General features: G+C 40.7%; 1 protein-coding gene across 2 annotated transcripts; it reads right to left on the minus strand.

Moving 5' to 3' along the window:
- Positions 1-466: 466 nt before the first annotated feature.
- LOC309507812 (proton-coupled zinc antiporter SLC30A1) lies at positions 467-16,370 on the minus strand. Of its 2 annotated transcripts, XM_082182240.1 has the most exons (4): positions 15,689-16,370; positions 4,372-4,808; positions 3,457-3,654; positions 467-2,615 (listed from the first exon to the last, which is right to left on the minus strand). In XM_082182240.1, exons 2-4 carry the CDS (start codon positions 4,802-4,804, stop codon positions 1,903-1,905), a joined length of 1,344 nt encoding a protein of 447 aa, XP_082038366.1. In that variant the 5' UTR covers positions 4,805-4,808; positions 15,689-16,370; the 3' UTR covers positions 467-1,902. The 2 variants fall into 2 exon arrangements, with proteins under 2 accessions (XP_082038366.1, XP_082038365.1); XM_082182239.1 differs by lacking the exon at positions 15,689-16,370 and having other exon boundaries at positions 4,372-5,350.
- Positions 16,371-21,225: the final 4,855 nt, after the last annotated feature.

The following is a 21,225-nucleotide window of genomic DNA, read 5'->3' on the forward strand; positions in this document are numbered from 1 at the left end:
AATATAAACCTCATAAATGCCTTCAAAGAGACTGATCTGCGACATTTATTTTTATTATTAGCATATAACCAGAAGAGACAAAGGGTACAACAAAATGTAAGTAAATATAATTATATATGATCAACTAAAAAAAAAAAAAAAAAAATTTACCTTAACCTAAATATTACATCGCATGAGTTACTTTGTTTCATGGTCTCAACAAGAGCCCTCGCTTTCTTAGGTGGCTTTTGCAAACTTGTAGCATCAGTAAAAGGGTATTTTATGTCTGCTTTCCTTTAAAGAATTATATTTTTGCCCCCCAAAATATTTGCATGACTTCAGAGGGGCAATAATCTTCATACATGCGTGTTATGAATTGCTCACAGATCACATTTCTCATGCATAACAACACAAAGCACGTTGGGCATTTTTGTGTTTGTTTGTGTGTGTTTTCAAAGAACTTCGAGAAGAAATAAATGCATCCAGATGTATTAAAATGCAATTTATTAGTATCAAAAGATGATGCATGGAATTTATTACATTTACTTTGCGTAGTGTTTCAAACTCCACAAGAGTGTAAACGTTGCAAAGTAAAGTCATATGACTGAGCTACACAGTAACTGAGAATGTGAGAGACTTGTATGTAGGCCTACATTTTATTTTCAATACTTGCCTAATTTCAAGGGGCAGTTTTATGTTTATGAGGAGATTTCTTATATATAAAAAAAACACATGCCATCCATAAATGCAAAATACAAACCCATACTAAACTTGACAAAATGCAATATATTGAAACATTTTAACTCTGTAAAGTCTGACAAATGCTAATATTTATGACCAAAAAGTAAGATAAAGTTCTGATGCTTGTACTGTGAATATATGAGATCTTTATAATAACAGTAGCCTATAGCAACAACATTAAGTAAGATATAAGGTGTATGGTGAAGAAGTGACAGCTGAAGGGCGTTATAGGCACGAGTCGACACGAAGCAGAGCGATGGATATAAATATCAGTCATCACTCTATATCTCTCAATACTTGTCTTAGTAAGATGATATATAAATGATTAGTAATTTTTTTTTTTTACATGATTAGTTTTATGATCTGTAGTTTCAAAACATATAATGCAATGCAAAACAATGATTGAGAGATGAAGAAATAAACCTTCCTCAAAAGCCTGATGATCATATTTGAAACATATTTTAAAATGATTTTTAACGAAAGCTGTGCAGAGAACAATGAGGTTATAGACGATGAAGGTGTCTTGATAAGGACTGCTTGTTTCCAGAACTGTAGGAGTCCAGAGTGAACCTCTGCCGTTTGCTTTTATTAAGGCAGAATTAATCAAATGAATTAATGTTTGTTAAAGCTGTGGTGGTTGTTTTTTTCTTGTGTTTGTTAAGTAAACTAAACTAGATAATATTGTATTATCTGTCTGATGATGTTCAGTTATCCATCCATAACCAAGAGAATTTATAACTTAAGAAGATTTTACTATTCTACACGATTCAAGGTGATTTTTGGTCTTTTATCATAGATTTTTCAGTGTCCCACATTAGAAAGCTGCAGATTGTCTCAGACGACTTGCACTAATATGTCTATAATTTCTCTTATTGAATGTGTTATCTGAATTTTCTCTTTTGATTTGATTAGGACACATCCTGGGGGGTTTAAATTGTATTGGGTGTGCATTTAATGTTTTGGCTACACATCACAATATGTCACAGAAGTCTGAAATGTAAAAAATGTCCCACATTTGTCCCCCTATTGTAAAAAGCTTTATAAACAAGGGTGACTTGACTTGAGCCTCCGTAGTGATAAACTCAACTATTTTTGCAAATATTAAAAGCGTTTATTGCTGGAGTCTCCATCATGTACAGTACAACACTGTCAGTTCACGAAAATACCGACAACCTCGTTAAATCACAGGTATGTGTTCTCTATCACCACATCTCTGATCATCTCCTCTTCACTCTGAGGCGCTGGAGAGCAGGGGTTCTCCTCCTGGACACACACGGGACTCTGCGCCTCGGGAATGTGGGAATCATCATCCGCCGGTTGTTGGGAACAGCAGAGCTTCTCCACACACTCTCTCCCGCAGCGCAGACTGCAGCCGGACCCGCCAGCGGGTCTCCCGGGCCCGGAGAGGAGCTCAGGCTGCACGGTGCAGTGCTCGATGCCAAACACACCCAGCACTTCTTTAATCTTCACGATGAGATCGCCGCACTCCGTCACGTTCAGCGCGTCGGGACAGTGCACGTGCAGCGACGCGACCAGCAGCGCGTCAGACATTTGCCACACGTGCAGCTCGTGAACCGAGAGCACACCGGGAACCGCACTGACGCACCGACGCACCTGATCCACGCACACGTGCCGCGGCACCGCCTGGAGGACCAGCAGCCCGTAGCGGTGGAGCTTCGGCAGAGCCGCGGAGAGCAGCACCAGCACCCCGGCCGAGGACAGGCCCGCGTCCAGGTACACCAGCAGGTGACAGTCCGAGTGAGGCCGGTGACAGTGCGCCTCGGACAGCAGGAGAACCAGCCCGGTGCTCAACACGAGGAGGGAACACAGCAGATCCTGGATCACACTGAGGATGATGCTTCGAAACCTGGAGACTTCAGGAGAACACCGGGGAACTGCCAGGTTAAAAACAAACTCATTATTGTGTGTTATGGTGATTATATCCTACAAAGTTTGGAATAATGCATTTTTGAAATAAGTATTTTCTGCTCATCAAGGCTGCATTTATGTGATTAAAAATGCTGTAATATTGTGAAATAGTATTATAGTTTAAAATAGCTGTATATAACCTATTAACATATAATTTAGGCTATTCCTGTGATCAAAGCTGAATTTTCAGCATCATTACTCCAGTCTTCAGGGTCACATGATCCTTCAGAAATCATTCTGATTTGCTGCTCAAGAAACATTTCTGATTATTATCAATGTTGACATTTTTTTTGATGCGTAAAATGTATTGGACACCGTGAAACACTAACATTTAAAAGTTTGGGGTCAGAAATGAATGCTTTTATTCAGCAAGGACACATTAACTTGATCAGAAGAGACAGTAAAGACATTTTTAATGTTACAAAATGTTTCTATTTCAAATAAAACCTGAAATTAAATGTAACACCGTTTTCACAAAAATATAATTCAGCACTGATAATAATCATAAACGTTTGTTGAGCATCAAATCATCATATTAGAATGATTTCTGAAGGATCATGTGACACTGAAGACTGGAGTAATGATGCTGAAAATTCAGCTTTGATCACAGGAATAAATTACACTTTATATATTCACATAGAAAACAGTTATTTAAAATTTTAATAATATTTCACAATATTACTGAGTTTGCTGTTTTTGGTTAAATAAATGCAGCCTTGGAGAGCAGAAAAGACTTCTTTCAAAAACAGACATGTCTTCTTAAACTAGCATGACATAAGATCCAGTGCTGTTGTTCCTCTCCCTCACCGGTGGGTTCGGCGGCGGTCGAGGGACGAGGCTCTTCTGGAAGTTTCTGAGTGATTTCCTCAGATCTTTCACCCATACTGGACTCAGGAACTGGTTTAGTGGCGCTGAGGTTTGGAGACTCAGAAGAGCCTCGATCTGGATCCAGAACACTAGAAGCTTCAGGGTTGCAGAACATCAGTGCGTCATCCTGAAGATGATCTACAACACAACCATCATCATCATCATCATCACAGACATTATAGCAGACCTGATGGATCATAACACAACACAGAGGCACGAAACATCAGCTCACAGAAAGTGGAACTGATTGCATATTCTGTATTCACTGTATCACTAAAGAAATGTGAAATTAAATAATCAATATAGACACACATTCTCATCACTGCACTACTGATCATTTCTACCACTAAAGGTCCTTGCACATTGAGTCCGAAATGTTTGCACGTCAAAAAACAAAACAAAAAAAACGACCTCACGTTTTGTTAATCACGTTTACACACTGCCTCCGTCATAAAAAAATATTCAGACCGGGTTTGATTTCAAGCATTTTGAGAGATGTTTTGACAATTCAGAGCCACCAAATGACAAAAAAAAAAAAAAAAAAAAATCCATTTTCAGATTGGGGGTCTGTATTTTAGGGCTTTTGATTTTGAGTGAATTTATGGCCAACATGAAGACATTTAGCATGAAAATCTTTCCAACTTTGGTTTTGCAGTGAAGACCTTCTTCCTTGATAATATTGTAACTGCATCTTGCTCATATGATTAAAAGCATCTTTGTTTAAGGGACGGCAAACTGAAAAACTGACCGGGATCTAGAGAGAGACATCAGAAATCCCTGTATTAGCTTTCCTCTCGTGTTCTAGATTACTTCCTCAATCTCTGGTCAATAACACAAATATGTAATCAAAAACACCTTTGCTTTCTGGTGGAGAATGAGCTCCATCCATCCCTTCACTTCTCCTTCTCCAGGCCAGTGCGAGTATATTTAATATCAGACTAGCTGCTCCGACCACAACAGACAAGAGTGGGTGCTGAATGGCTTCTGGCTGCACGAGGTGTGTGAGGATCTCCAGACTGATGGACACACACTGAGACGCCATCAGAAGAGCTGAGATCAGGACGCCGAAGGGCTCGAGACGCTTCCTTCTGTCGAGATGCTCATCAGACGGAAGAGAACTGGGATGATGCTTTAATGCCGACAGACACAACTGTAAGAAGACGTAGAGTGTGTGAAAGCTGTCCACCGCGATCAGGAGGGATCTGCAGATTCGGCCAATCACAATCTCACACACCAGGAAGATCAAGGTCAAGACCAGCACACACATGTGAGTGGAGATCCTCGCCATTGACCTGCACAACACACATATACCAGAAACAAATGATATGTGAACAAATGACACATTAGCATACATAAAATAAAAAATAAATGTAAGAATACTTAAGTGCAAACTGAATGTTTCTGGACACTGTTAATTTAATGCAATTAAATGAAAATGTGTTTAGATTTGCCATTAGTTAAACTTAAAAATGCTTGTTATGACACACTTAAGAATGACTTAAAGTCACCATGAAACAGAAGTTGTGATGGTGGCTTCTGGAACAAGAGCAAATGTGGGCGGGGCTTGAGTTTGTCTGTGGCGAATTGATTGGATGGTTGTGGTTTGTTATTGGTGGAGCTCATGTGAGTGACAGGTTGCCCCGCCCTCGTCATCAGAGAAGAGAAGTCGCTGTTATTCTGATTCAAGATTACCAGGAACATGAATTTAAAACAATAATTACGATGTGCACGGATAAATCATTTAGAAAAAATACTGCAATATTCCATAAGCATATTGTTAATTGGGACTAAGTACATCTTTATATGTAATTTCCTAATTACTTCTATTGTCTTTGAAATGGTTTTGGTTATAATAAAAATAAATATATATTGTCTTTGGTTATAATAAATATAAAATATGTAATAATAAATAAATAAATGTAATAATAAAGTGTACTGCTGAATGACAAGCATTTATGGTAAACTAAAATATACTTAGTCTTTTCTATTGAAACTTGTATGTCATATATTTACAGTTTTACATAATCAAATATCACACCACATCAGTGTTGTGTGTAACGCGTAACGCGTTACAGTAACGTAACTACTTTTTTGGGTAAAAAGTAGTGTAACGCGTTACTACAAAAAATTTGGTACTACTTTTTCAATTCGGCGCAACGTTACTTTTCCCATGGATATATTTGACAGCGACACTGCCTCAGCTGCGCGCTTGAGAGAAGAGAACTGTTGAGAACTGAAGAAAACGATTTAGTTTCATATTTATGTTTAAATTAAATTAAATAAAAAAATTGCGCAATATATCGGGAGACAAATGGAGTGTGGAGACATGATTTTGACCACTTTATTAAGTTTGTTTTTGTAGAAAACCTGTATTTAAAGTGAATTTCGTTTTGTATTAATTGTATCTTAATTTTAATCAATGTTTTATCAACCAGTTGGCTGAATTAAATAAGAAGTAAATTAAAGAAAACTATTTAGTTTCATATTTATGTTTAAATAAAATAAATAAATAAATAATTTAATCTATGTTGATTAAATGAAAAGTGAAAAGCGTGATTAAGATCATAATTTTGTGCAATATATCGGGAGATAAATGGAGTGGGCAGACATGATTTAGACCACTTTATTAAGTTTGTTTTTGTAGAAAGACTTTTTTTAAAACGAATTTCGTTTTGTATTAATTGTATCTTAATTTTAATCAATGTTTTACCAACCAATTAATTGCCTGATTTTAATAAATAAGTAAATATGGCATGCAAAATAATCATGACGGCACCAGCGCGTGAACTGGAGCTCCTCTCCATACTGTAAATTAACCGAAACTCATAAGCTACTTGTCTCACAGACCTGAGAAATATATAGAAAGCTTGAATATGTGTACTTTTAAACAAAAATAAATAAATTTCTCTCAAAATCTCTTTTTTTTCTCCTACTCCCTTGATAGAGTGAGTTGTATGTCTGAAAACTAAGCTTATGTCTTCTATATCATTTTGTCCTATGTTATCAAGACGCGATTCGCACCGGTGTTAGAGAGCAGGGAAGCTTTATTGGCTGTTGCCGAAATTTAAAGTTCGGTGGATAGGGGAAGCGGAGCGGAGAGAAGTGGCGCGAGCACGCGGCTCATCGCGGAGTGTCGCACTCTACCCCATGATGCAGAGCCGGCTGAGAATAAAAGTTGCGCACACAGCAGCGCCAATGAGAAGGACTTTTTTTCTTTTGAAATTGATACTATTTTTTATAATAAAGAGCACAAAATAATTACCTGTTAGCCTATGTCCTCCATTGTATAACTTTGTCTACATATTTAGGAACAGATATTGGGTTCTGCCCAAAGTCAAGCAACATAAAAGTAACGTAAAAGTAACGAGTAACGTAAAAAGTTACTTTCCAAACGGGGTAACTAAGTAAAGTAACGGATTACTTTTTTAAAAAAGTAACGAGTAACGAGCAAACACTACTTTTTAAAAGTAACTTCCCCAACACTGCACCACATGTGCTTAAGTATTTTAGTCAACACATCAAAATAAGTGTACTTCTTTAAATCAAGACAAAATATTAAAACAATGATTTAAAATGTACTTTAAAGTAAACCTTTTAATTTGACATTATTGCAAAGTTCACTTTTTTTTATTATTTAAGTGAAAGTGTATCTCTTTAAGTGCACGTAATTTAAGATTTTAGAGCAAATGCACAAAATAACTCGCAATTGTGAGGGAAAAAAGTCAGAATCGTGAGATTAATTTTTATTTTATTTTGTATTCCGTGGCAGAAACAAGCGTCCATAAAAAGTGTCTCGAGACGCCCTGGTTAAATCAAAAGTCGACGGATATCTTGATGTTCTCCTCTTCGCAGTGAGAAATGTCGAGGAGTTTGTTGTAAGAAACACCAGAGATTGGACATGAATACTAAGTGTCAAAGATGCGTCTCCGTTGCCATGACCTCTATCAGGACTTCAGTGTGTAAAAATCAATGGAATGCTCTTTCTGGACACAGTCCAAGCGATAATAAAACACACTGAAGCAGCGAGTGAAGGTCCAGCAGGGAAAACAGCCAATGCCACTTTAATCTTTATGTGCTTAAAGCTCAGATGGAGAGACAGTAATGCCTTTACACTGGCTTATACATGTCTGGGTATTAACACTTATATTAACTTGCACTAATAAGCCCTTGGGTTTATACACTGCTTAAAAGATCAGGAGTTCAATATGTGTGTGTGTGTGTGCGTATATATATATACATATATATATTATGGCAATTAAATGCATTTGTACCCCCACATTTGTACTTGCTTTAATTTTAGTTAATTTTAATAAATGTGAAGATTATTCTAATTAATGCACATTTAATGAGAATCAAGAATTATATATATACACACACAAACATACACATAATGCATAAATGTACTGTACATGTATATACTTTTTGGCCACTGTACAGAGAGTAAAAGTTGACATTATTTAGCTTGTCCTGAAATGGGAGATGTTACATTAACCCATTACCTGCTGACACCTGTATTTTATTATAGGCTACACTTTTAGTGCTCATTCGGATACAAACTTATGGATTATCTTATGTTTACTTCATACTTCGTATTTTGTTATGTTTACGCAAAATAGGACGATGTGAGCATTATGCAGCTCTAAACTTTATAAAAATATATATATTTAAAAAAAAAAAAAACGGCAGGGAGTGCTTTAAGATTTTCAGGAAGGCCTAACTGGTAGGATATAGAGAAATTAGAGGTGTGACGGTGATAAAATTCTCCCACGGAAGAGGGGCGGTGATGGGTTACATCGCTTAGCCTATAAATAGCTGGTGCAGCAGTGTGCATTTTACTTTCACTTTCAATTCACCCTTTGCATTGAGTTTGATTGACAGGCGATCTGACCAATCATAATCCGCCATTTTTGTCCGAGAAAGTAGTCAGGAGAGTTAGTAGATTAACGTTGGTGGATTTGAATAATGGTGTCTTTCCGCGGTTAAAACAACATTCCTTCTGATGTTCATTCATGTGATTCATTTGATGCTATAAATGAACCAAGGGAAATATGATCGTTTCACGAGCAGCCTTACCTGAGGCAATCTGCCATGCCACAAAACAGTAGGCCTATTTATGGTTTAATTTTCTTTGACTGGCCAAATCTGAAAGTTAAGACTTTGTTTCATATTAAATGTTAGCTGCTCGTGTCTGTCAGCGCGTTGTCAGTGTCCTCTATGCATTTTTCACGACATTAATAGCTCTAAGTGCATACTCGCAGAAGTCTCGTACAATGAAGAGCTTTTCTTCTGAAGAGTTTTTGAAGAAGCATATGAAGAGTTTTTCCTTTTGCGCGAAGACGCCGTTCGCCAGAGATACGCGTGTTAAAAGATAGCGGAGTGCATTCATTATTATTAGGCTGCCGGTGTTGTCTGAGTGAGTCCTTTACTCACTTACCTGTGTGACACTTTAACACCAGCCGCTTCTGCACATGATGCGAATCTGACACGCATTCCATTTCTCACAAATCTTTACGTTTAACGGTATTGATCCACTTTTCCATGCAACACTTCTGTCACGCCGCACTCCACACTATATTCCTATGGGTGAAGTCAAGCAACTTTGACGTGCCCGCAAAGCATTCCGGGAAGGCGGCGCTTCATTTGGAAAAATGCAGCGCGTCAAAAAGCTGGCCGATGCCCATCTTTATGCAAATGAATTCCGTTGAACGCGACGTGACTATCCAATAGAAGTAGAGCATATGGAGACGGGGGAAGTCTCTCGCAGGTCCTCTGTTCTGTCAAAACCACGCCCATAGCGATAACACCCATCAAAGTACTGAGGCGGCGTCGCGACACCACGCGACAGTCGTGTCGCAAAAGGGGATCCTATTCTGTACCGTAAGACTTTATTTTACTCATTTAAGACTGCTCTTATGACGACATTCGACAAAACGGACATTTTGGCATAATTTGTGTGTGTTATGGACGGTTCGTTCAAGCCCGAAAGAGAACTCAATACTGACGTGCGTCTTTCTGTGGGTTGTGTGTGTGTGTGTGTGTGTGTCACATAGACAGGACTATTACAAGCCCAATTTATACTTCTGCGTCGGACCTACGCCGGAGCCTCTACGCTGTAGGCAACGCGTTGGTTTTAATTTATACTTCTGCGTCGTTGTCCGCGTTCACGAGCATTTACTCATGCAGAGGGACCATGTGAAACCTGAGGGAGGGGTTCTAGCAGACCAATCACAGCGATTGCGTCCGCGTAGAATTGACGCGTTGTTACATTTTTGGAGAGGTGCGCGTCAGGGTACGCCGAAGGGTACACGCGCTAAACACAGCCTACGACGTAGCTACGGCGTAAGTTCGACGCAGAAGTATAAATTGGGCTAATTTGCCTGGCTCCGCAGCGCGAGTCTCCGCTGACTGCGCACACGCCTCCCCAAACGGACGAGGCGTGTATACTCGACGTACTCACCGTTGTACTATTCTTTGAAACGACAGGGAATCGTGTAAAACACAGTAAACCCTGAGATTATTACTCGTGACATTAAAACAAAATATATAAATATGAGAACGTGTATACAATATTAACGAACTCTTAAATATGTTCTAATTTCACTAAACATTTCATTAAGTTTCGTGAACATTTTTATTAAACATGGACCTTTATGTTCATAAAAAAAATTGTTTTTTTTTTTTTAAATGAAGTCTCGAAGTCGTTTATCTTCGGATGTGGAGCCGCGGGCGCCGCCAAGCGAAATGGGGTCTTGCGCACCCAATGCGCACGACCGCCCACACCGCAATGATGTCATTTTTTCCGCGTGCACCTTCGTGCTCGTGCGGACGCGTCGAGTATAAACCGAACTTTAGACAGACAGCGGGTCTCTTTTGTCTTGTCGCACTTGAATGGTTTAAAATCATTTGCATTAATAAGAGCGATCATACAACGCTAGTGTGACCGAGCGTTTATACAGGGTTCGCCTAACACTCAGAAATAAGAAAACAATAAACGATAGTAGTTTGAACTCTTCTCCACTTTACTATACAACACCTCAGATGAGATCACCAACTCCAAAAAACCCGCGACACTCCAGTACCAAGTGCGCATGACCCATGCCTATCTACGGCAAGCCCCGAGGGGAAAAATACATTGCATACACACATATACAACGAGCGCCAGTACATCCAGAATTAGTGCATCATAACAGAATTCAACAAAGTCTGTTACATACATCCCCCCCTCACAAAATAAACGTCCCCGTTTATGTTTCAGAATAATAACATCAACCGTCATAAACAATAAACAGCTGTGTTCAATAAAACACAAAACAGAGTACATAGCACATTACTGTTACTGCAACAAGCCTATTAATAGAACACACTTTTTTTTTTTTTTGACAGTTACAACAGGCTCTACAATAGAACAAATTCAAACTTGCACTCTCCCATACACATAGGTATACAGTTACTTTAATACAAAACAAAATCCTTCAAATGGCCCAGAGGTCTATGAACTCTCCCAGTCCTACTCATGTTTTGCTCAGACCCCTTAACTGAACATGGTGAGTCAGACAAAGCACTCAGATCTTTCTGGGGAGAAACACACTCCTCTCCACCAGAAACTCCTGACTCCATGGAAAGAGACTCAGGCTGTGAGTCCGGAACATTGGACAATGTCTGTTTCTGTGACACAAGAGAAACAGGCAATGTGTAAGGCCGCAACCTATTGTTATGCACGACCTGCGCCCTCTCACCAGAGTCAAAAGGATCTACAATCCGGTAAGTCAGTCCCTGTTCCCCACATGAATCCATGACTTGCACTATTTTATACGCCCCCTTCCAATGGGGTGCCAGTTTCATGCGGCTCTCCAATGGATTGTGGAGCCACACCATGGCACCTACATCATAGGGCTGGTGACGCAATCCAACATCATGGTACAGTTTTTGACGGTCGTGAGCTGCCTCACTGTGCATCCGTGCACTGCTAAAGGCAGAGTTCAGTTCTGTCAGCAATTTGGAAACAAACTCAGCATGTGATGCTGACATCTGAGGAACAAGAGCACGGGTGGGTAACAGTACATCAGCAGGGACCCGTGCTTCCCAACCATGGGTCAAGAAGTAAGGTGTGAAACGAATGCTGGAGTGAGTCGTTGTGTTGTAAGCGAAAGCCACATGTTTCACATAATCGTCCCATTCCCCTCCATAGGTCAAAAGAGTCTTATCCAGTTGATCAATCAGGGTCCGATTAAATCGTTCAACCATACCGTCCGACTGCGGATGGTAGGGAGTGGTGCGTGTCTTTTTAATGCTCAGCAGATGACAGAGATTCTGAACCACCTCCGCCTCAAACTGACGACCCTGGTCCGAATGCAAAGTCTCTGGAACGCCATGAATCAGAACATAGTCCTCAAACAGACAACGTGCTACTGTCTGTGCTGACTGATTAAGCAAAGCATACAGGTTGACAAATTTGGTGAAGTAGTCCTCGACAACCAGCACATACCGGTTTCCTTTTGAAGTCACAGGCAGCTCTAAGATGTCCATAGCCACTCTTTCAAATGGCCGTACTGACTGGGACCCCCCTATTGGTGCACAGAGGGCTGGAACTGGACCGCGCCGTGTCTGACATGCCTTGCACTGCTCACACCATGCTTTGATGTCCCTGTACATAGAAGGCCAGTAACAAAATTGTCTCGCCCGTTCCCACACACGCTCCGAAGAGAAATGGGCAGAAGCTGGGGCCCCATGCAGCTGCAAAAGAATATCTGATATTAGAGCAGAGGGTACAACCATTTGGACTACAGGGCCACTTGTGAGGGGACAGAAAACTGAGCGGCATAACAGTCCATCAATTATAGAAAGACGGTTGAATTCCGTCCAAAGCTTCCGTAAGCACTGAGAAGCTTCTTGAAGTTTTCTCCTGGATGGTCTTTGGGATTGCATCACCCAGCTCAACACAGTCTTAATATCAGGGTCAGCATGCTGCATTGCCCTAATGTCTGATAAGCTGTGTGACAAAACATTCATGGAGGACATGCAGTCTGAATTGTCATGTGAGTTGACAGCAGTCGCATCTCCTGCCGAATCAGTGACTTCAGAGGAACATGGAATGCCATCTGTTTGATTAGAACTCACCACATTCACTTCCAGTACCTCTTTAACACTGGCCTCTGCCTCGTTAGGGGCCAGGTGTCTCAGGGCGGCGAGAAAGCGCGTCCGCATTCTTATGGTTTTTTCCCTCTTTGTGTACAAAAACCCAATTCAATGGATCAAGCTCCAGAATCCACCTCCCTCTTCTTCCTGTTGGATCATCATCAATGGACATACGCCGAAGTGCCAAGAGTGGTCGATGGTCTGTGATAATGGTAAATGAGGCAAGTCCAATGTAATGCTTGAATTCCCTTACTGCCCACACAATAGCCCACAACTCACAATCAAAGGTGGACCAACGCCTTTGTGTGGAATTCAATGCCCGACTGGCGTATGCGACCACATGTTCAAGTCCATCTCTGTCCTGGGCAAGAACTGCACCGACGGCCAGGTTGGATGCATCAGTGTAGATTTTAAAAGGCACACTGAAGTCAGGCAATACCACTATAGGATCGGAGGACAACACACTTTTCAAAAGGTTAAATGATTTGTCGCACTCAGCATTCCACACAAAGGGCACATTTTTCCAGACGAGATGGTTTAGTGGAGCAGCGAGTTTAGAAAAATCCATGACAAATCGTCTGTAATAGGAACACAGTCCCACAAAGGCTCTTCCCTCAGAAGGAGAACGGGGAATTGGCCAGTTCAAAACCTGGTTTTGTTCTTTGGATCAGGTTGAAGACTGGTTCGAGAAACGACATGGCCAAGAAAGACCACGTGATCTCTGGCAAGGTGACATTTGCCTGGATTTAGTCTCAAACCAGCCGATTGGATTCTTGAAAACACCTCTCTCAGGCTAGACAGGTGTTCTTCAAATGTTTTGTTATAAATCAAAATGTCATCGAGATATACCATGCAGATGTGCCACGGGAGCCCTCTGAGGACAAGCTCCATTAAGCGTTGAAATGTGGCGGGGGCGTTGGATAGGCCCATCGGCATGGACCGCCACTGATAGAGGCCCTGTCCCGTCGTAAAGGCCGTCTTTTCTCGGCCCTCTTCAGCAACTTCCACCTGCCAGTAACCGTTAGAAAAATCTAGCGTGCTGAACCACACTGCGCCCGATAACGCGTCCAGTGTGTCATCCACACGAGGTAGAGGATGAGAGTCTTTAATAGTCACACTGTTTAATCGCCTGTAGTCTACACAAAAACGCCATGTGCCACACTTCTTTTTCACCAAAACAACTGGTGACGCCCAGGGACTACAGCTCTCCTCAATGACTCCATCTTCTAACAGGCCAGCCACTTGTTTCTCTATCTCAGCACGTTTTTCAGGGGAAGCACGATATGCACGCTGTTTGATAGGAGTCTGCTCACCAGTTCTGATGTGATGTTTTACTAGTGTACATCTACTGGAATTCCGTTTGGAGGAGCTAAAGATGTCATTGTATTCCAACAGCAATGCTGAAAGCGCAGCTCTCTCAGATTCAGAAATAGGTGACTCATCCAACGACACAGGAGGCGTGACCCTGGAAAAGGTCGCTGCAGCTACGTCAACCGGAGCATGAAACAGCTGAACATCTGAGTCATCAACTGTGTAAAACTCACCCAGGTGCATACCTTGTTTCAATGAAATGTCCTGTCCAGTAGGATTCAAAACCCGAGCTTTTGTCAGTCCGTTGTGAACCATGGCAACTGTGTGAGCAGCCACGAGACCGGAAGAATCCGCCATATTGGGTTCCAGATAGCCAACAAAGTAATTCGCCAAATGGGCTGCGTTGGGTGTACACACTTTAACTGCCACAACTGACTCACTGAGGGGCAAAACAACACCGCTGCCACCAATGTGACCGAGCGTTTATACAGGGTTCGCCTAACACTCAGAAATAAGAAAACAATAAACGATAGTAGTTTGAACTCTTCTCCACTTTACTATACAACACCTCAGATGAGATCACCAACTCCAAAAAACCCGCGACACTCCAGTACCAAGTGCGCATGACCCATGCCTATCTACGGCAAGCCCAGAGGGGAAAAATACATTGCATACACACATACAACGAGCGCCAGTACATCCAGAATTAGTGCATCATAACAGAACAAGTCTGTTACACTAGTCAACGGGTGACAGAAAAAAAAAAAAGGATAACTGCGTTAAATATTTTTAACGCTTTAAACTAAAAAAAAAAAAATGTCCACGGTGCCGCAGTGAGCAAATTATGTTGCGACTGAACACCGCCTAACAACGACTATCCTAGCAAGCCTGATAGAAATTGAATAAAGTTATCAAACACTTTACAGTCTTCACTGCATAAATAATTAAATATAGATGAATCCTTCAACAAACGTTATTCAGTCAAGAGCAGTGAGGGATTTCCTCTTTTTCTTTTGTTCTTTGATTATAATGACAGACAGCCTCAGGTTTATTAGGCTGCTGTCACTTTAAGACCTTCAGATTTTTCCACAACCCTTTCTCTTTACATTCCTTTAAAGACTTCATGTAACTCATTTTAAGACTGCTTGCGATGATACTCGACAAATCGAGCATTTTTGCATAATTTTGTCACTGTGACAGTAGTTTGTGTGCACAAATCATTCACTATTCACACAGACAGAAGAAACACTGACTGGTTTAAAAGCATTTGCGTGAATAAGAGCATGGAGATATACAGTAATGCAACGCTATGACAGGATGACAGGGAAAACAGATACAGCGTTAATTGAGTTAAATATTTTAGAAAAATAATAATAATCACGTGCGTTAATATAGACCTATACATATTCCTTTTGATTTGATACATATTGCACCTGAGTTTGTTTTTTATAGGCTATATGTATTATGAAAATTATGAAAATGTATTATATAAATGTGCATTTATATATATTATAATGTACACTTTTTAAATATATAATATAGCTTATGTATTACAAGCTATATAAATGCCTCATTCATTCATTAAAATAATGCTTGTTAAAGTTATGCAACATTGAAATACAGATCTTATTGCTCCTTTATTGAATTATTTTCACAGTTAAAATGATGGAATATTGTCAAAACACAACATTATCACTCAAATGTAATTCTGTAAAATCAATAGTACCTGTTTGAGGGAGTCCTGAGAGCTTCAGAAAGTCTTCACACCAGCATGGGATGCTGTTCCCAAGTTCCCAGAGCAGTGGAGGGAGATTTATCCCGAGAGAGAGAGAGGTGTGTGTGTGTGTGTGTAACTGTAAGCACGATCATGTGAGGGATCCTCAGTCTGTCCGCTTCAGAGCTGATGAACTGGAAGGAAGGAGTAAAGCACTTCTGTTCTTCTCTCTCCGCAGGATTTCACCTCATTTTCTCACGGCTTGCTTTCAGAGCTTCACGACTGATACGCAGAGAGGGGGGGGAACGTGTACGAAGGGAGTTCACATGGAAAGGCTGTCGCTAAAAAGGCTCTTTTTAACTCTCTGAATGCCTGAGGGAGTCTCCACACAGCTCTGACAGAGAACACTAGGCCAAAAACTAACACGTCACATTGAGTTTGACAACTGAGAGGCTCTTTAGAGCACTAAACCAACAGCCGGACACAGTGAAAACACGGCATGAATGCGATGGACGAAGCTCTTACCTGAGCGGAAACACTCGTGTATACTCAGAGAGCTCGTGTTTGTTCCCCATTGACACACAGTCCATACCCTCCCGATTTAACATTAGCCTATAACACTCGGACCAGAACACTGTCAGGTTGATCAGTAATTGTGGAGAAAGACTCTGATACTCGGATCAGATGCTAATGAATAACATTCCTGACATTTTAATGTCTAATTTTGACTATCTATCTATCTATCTATCTATCTATCTATCTATCTATCTATCTATCTATCTATCTATCTATCTATCTATCTATCTATCTATCTATCTATCTATCTATCTATCTATCTATCTATCTCACTTGTATTATGGTTTATCTGTGTTCTGCAAGTCATCTCGAGTATTTTCATAAGGATAATGTATATTTATAATGCAATAACAGCCTTTATCACTGTATATAATACTATAACAATTTCTTTTTGATTACTATTTGACTGATAGCATTATTTATTTATTATTTTTTTTAAAGATTTCTATGGATATCGTGATATATCATTATCGTGAATTATTTTGGCCATGATAACCATGTAGTGAAACATATGATATCTTGACAGCCCTATATAAATAATATAAGAACTCTGAAAGTAAGTGAACTTTAAACAATCTTCACATAAATCCATTATAATAACTGTCACGTGTCCTCTTCACTATATCAGGGCTCAGCTGTTTCTATTGGCCAGTTTTAGACCAGTTCAGAGTTTTACTTTTCCAGCCAAAACGCACAAAACGTTATTGTTTTCGACGTTTTAGTGCTTTAAGAGTTTCAGGAAGGTCTAACAGGCAGGATATATAGAAAATGAATAAAGTTATCAAACACTTTAGAGTCTTCACCGCATAAATTATAAATTAAATATAGATTAATCCTTCTTACTACAAACACGAATACAGTCAAAAACAGTTTTTCTGTTCTCTTGATGAAACATGTCACGACATTTGAAGGTCTAATTTTGACTATCTATCTATCTATCTATCTATCTATCTATCTATCTATCTATCTATCTATCTATCTATCCATCCCTTCATCTATGCTGCACATTCTACTTTAAAATGGTCCATTAATTCCTCAGACCTCTGGGGTCTCCCTGTGCTTATGTAAGAATCACTGAGGATTACATGGAAATTCCTTCCAAGCAGATTTATAACAATGCACCCCAAGAGTCAAATACCTTAAAAAATCCCTCCTATAGGCCTATGCACAGAACATCAGAACATCCCGAAGTACAGCCAATGATGTCTAGATGACCGGGAAATGACGAGTAAAAAACGGGCACAGAATCTCAATGTAATTCTAATCCACTTGTGAGGATTATATCATCAGTGCTTTGATTCCCATCTCAGGTGCTGTTTGAGGGTTTAGCAGAAGCTTGATAATCTCAAACATATTGCTCTCCTGCGGCAGCGCTGTTTGATGGTGTGTTTGCATACATCTCAGGGTGTGTGTGACATACCAGACCACCCGACGGCACGCTGGGGGGCAAACCTGTGCAAACACACAACAGAAGCTACACGTCTCTCCTTAACACTTCAGAATCACTTTCTTTAACATTAACAGTTTTATATTAAATAATCCTTTACTAAATTAAGTTAGAAATGACATTCATTTTCATATTTTCTTCACAGATTTGGCAGCACAGAATCCCCAAAATTACAAATATGCTTTCACTTCCTTCCCAAAATAATATTTTAAGTTAATAGATGTACTGGATTGTCTTATTTTTAGTCATGTTCACATTTCAGCAATTTATACACCTGCATATATGAGACTAAAACAATAATTGTAATAGAAGATGCAACTTTTAGACGCAAGACGTTTCATTGAGGAAGATTTTCGATCCACTGCTGCTTCAATATACAGTACAGGCCAAAAGTTTGGAAACATTACTATTTTTAATGTTTTTGAAAGAAGTTTCTTCTGCTCATCAAGCCTGCATTTATTTGATTAAAAAAAAAAAAAGTAATATTGTGATATATTATTACAATTTAAAATAATTGGTTTTCAATTTATTATACTCTAAATTATCATTTATTTCTGTGATGCAAAGCTGAATTTTCAGGATCATTACTCCAGTCTATCACATGATCCTTTAGAAATCATTCTAATATTCTGATTTATTATGAGTGTTGGACACAGTTCTGCTGACTAATATATTTGATGAATAAAAGGTTAAAAAGAACTGCATTTATTCAAAATAAAATAATATTTTCTAATAATATAAATCTTCTTTACTATCACTCTTTTATCAATTTAACACATCCTTGCTGAATAAAAGTATTGATTTATTTAAAAAAAAATAAAAAAATTACTGACCCCAAATGACTGACCAGTAGTGTATATTGTTGTTACAAAAGATTTCTATTTTTAAAACATTTGCTTCTTTTATTTATTTATTTTTAATACTTTTTATTCATCAAAGTATCCTAAAAAAGTATCACAGGTTATGAAAAAATATTAAGCAGCAGAACTGTTTCCAACTTTGATAATGAATCAGAATATTAGAATGATTTCTAAAGGATCATGTGATAGACTAGAGTAATGATCCTGAAAATTCAGCTTTGCATCACAGAAATAAATGATAATTTAAAGTATAATAAATTGAAAACCAGTTATTTTAAATTGTAATAATATATCACAATATATATTTAAAAAAAAATCTGTATTTTTGATCAAATAAATGCAGGCTTGATGAGCAGAAGAAACTTCTTTCAAAAACATTAAAAATAGTAATGTTTCCAAACTTTTGGCCTGTACTGTATATGTAATGAGTGATTATGATCAAGGTATTAATCAATATTTTTCCTTCTAGATATCACATGAGTTGAATGACTTCTCTAAGCTTATGAGATTTGACTAAGTTATAGAAGTTGCCAGTGTGATTATGGGAAATGTTCTTTCATGTGTTCTTTAAACGTCTGTATTTTACATCTCTGAGGTGTGCAGGAACAGTGCGGGTTACAGTGCGGGAACAGTGCGGGAACAGTGCAGGTTACAGTGCAGGAACAGTGCAGGTTACAGTGCGGGAACAGTGCAGGAACAGTGCGGGAACAGTGCAGGGAACAGTGCGGGAACAGTGCAGGAACAGTGCAGGAACAGTGCAGGAACAGTGCAGGTTACAGTGCAGGTTACAGTGCAGGTTACAGTGCGGGAACAGTGCAGGTTACAGTGCGGGAACAGTGCAGGTTACAGTGCGGGAACAGTGCAGGTTACAGTGCGGGAACAGTGCGGGAACAGTGCGGGAACAGTGCAGGAACAGTGCAGGAACAGTGCAGGTTACAGTGCAGGAACAGTGCGGGAACAGTGCAGGAACAGTGCAGGTTACAGTGCGGGAACAGTGCAGGTTACAGTGTGGGAACAGTGCAGGTTACAGTGCGGGAACAGTGCAGGTTACAGTGCGGGAACAGTGCGGGAACAGTGCGGGAACAGTGCGAGAACAGTGCAGGAACAGTGCAGGAACAGTGCAGGAACAGTGCAGGTTACAGTGCAGGTTACAGTGCGGGAACAGTGCAGGTTACAGTGCGGGAACAGTGCAGGTTACAGTGCGGGAACAGTGCAGGTTACAGTGCGGGAACAGTGCGGGAACAGTGCGGGAACAGTGCGGGAACAGTGCGGGAACAGTGCGGGAACAGTGCGGGAACAGTGCGGGAACAGTGCAGGTTACAGTGCAGGAACAGTGCGGGAACAGTGCAGGAACAGTGCAGGTTACAGTGCGGGAACAGTGCAGGTTACAGTGTGGGAACAGTGCAGGTTACAGTGCGGGAACAGTGCAGGTTACAGTGCGGGAACAGTGCGGGAACAGTGCAGGTTACAGTGCAGGAACAGTGCAGGTTACAGTGCGGGAACAGTGCGGGAACAGTGCAGGAACAGTGCAGGAACAGTGCAGGTTACAGTGCGGGAACAGTGCAGGAACAGTGCAGGAACAGTGCAGGTTACAGTGCAGGAACAGTGCGGGAACAGTGCGGGAACAGTGCAGGTTACAGTGCGGGAACAGTGCAGGAACAGTGCAGGAACAGTGCAGGGAACAGTGCAGGAACAGTGCGGGAACAGTGCAGGAACAGTGCAGGTTACAGTGCGGGAACAGTGCAGGAACAGTGCAGGTTACAGTGCGGGAACAGTGCAGGAACAGTGCAGGAACAGTGCAGGTTACAGTGCGGGAACAGTGCGGGAACAGTGCAGGTTACAGTGCGGGAACAGTGCAGGAACAGTGCAGGTTACAGTGCGGGAACAGTGCAGGTTACAGTGCGGGAACAGTGCAGGTTACAGTGCGGGAACAGTGCGGGAACAGTGCAGGTTACAGTGCAGGTTACAGTGCAGGGAACAGTGTGGGAACAGTGTGGGAACAGTGCGGGAGCAGTGCGGGAACAGTGCGGGAACAGTGCGGGAACAGTGCAGGAACAGTGCAGGTTACAGTGTGGGAACAGTGCGGGAACAGTGCAGGAACAGTGCAGGTTACAGTGCAGGGAACAGTGCGGGAACAGTGCAGGTTACAGTGCAGGTTACAGTGCAGGGAACAGTGCAGGGAACAGTGCAGGGAACAGTGCGGGAACAGTGCGGGAACAGTGCAGGAACAGTGCAGGAACAGTGCAGGTTACAGTGCAGGGAACAGTGCGGGAACAGTGCAGGTTACAGTGCAGGTTACAGTGCAGGGAACAGTGCAGGGAACAGTGCAGGTTACAGTGCAGGGAACAGTGTGGGAACAGTGCGGGAGCAGTGTGGGAACAGTGCAGGTTACAGTGCGGGAACAGTGCGGGAACAGTGCAGGAACAGTGCAAGTTACAGTGCAGGAACAGTGCAGGTTACAGAAATGAATTATGGACTTGTTTAAACGTGTCAGTACATGCATCTGCTCTTCTAGGGTACCCTGACCACGAGGTCACAGGGGTCACTGACACCTATAGCTTGAGTGTCCACTTCGTAGTTAAAGTCTTTACTTCACTGCTAGATGTAAGAGTAGCTCTCCTTGAGTGAAAGAACATGTTATCTTGATGTTTTAGGAAGAGTCTCTT

This window comes from Leuciscus leuciscus, assembly GCF_965113295.1.
Source record: "Leuciscus leuciscus genome assembly, chromosome: 10".
NCBI lineage: Eukaryota > Metazoa > Chordata > Actinopteri > Cypriniformes > Leuciscidae > Leuciscus > Leuciscus leuciscus.

Bases quoted from the DNA above. Each gene is read 5' to 3' on its own strand.
- LOC309507812 (XM_082182239.1), bottom strand. From the start codon at position 4,870: ATGTATGCTAATGTGTCATTTGTTCACATATCATTTGTTTCTGGTATA. The intron at 3,655-4,371 runs GTGTTTTTGATT...GTTGTGTTGTAG, and splicing joins TTCTCCACCAGAAAGCAAAG to ATCATCTTCAGGATGACGCA. The intron at 2,616-3,456 runs GTGAGGGAGAGG...TTAACCTGGCAG, and splicing joins GACCGCCGCCGAACCCACCG to TTCCCCGGTGTTCTCCTGAA.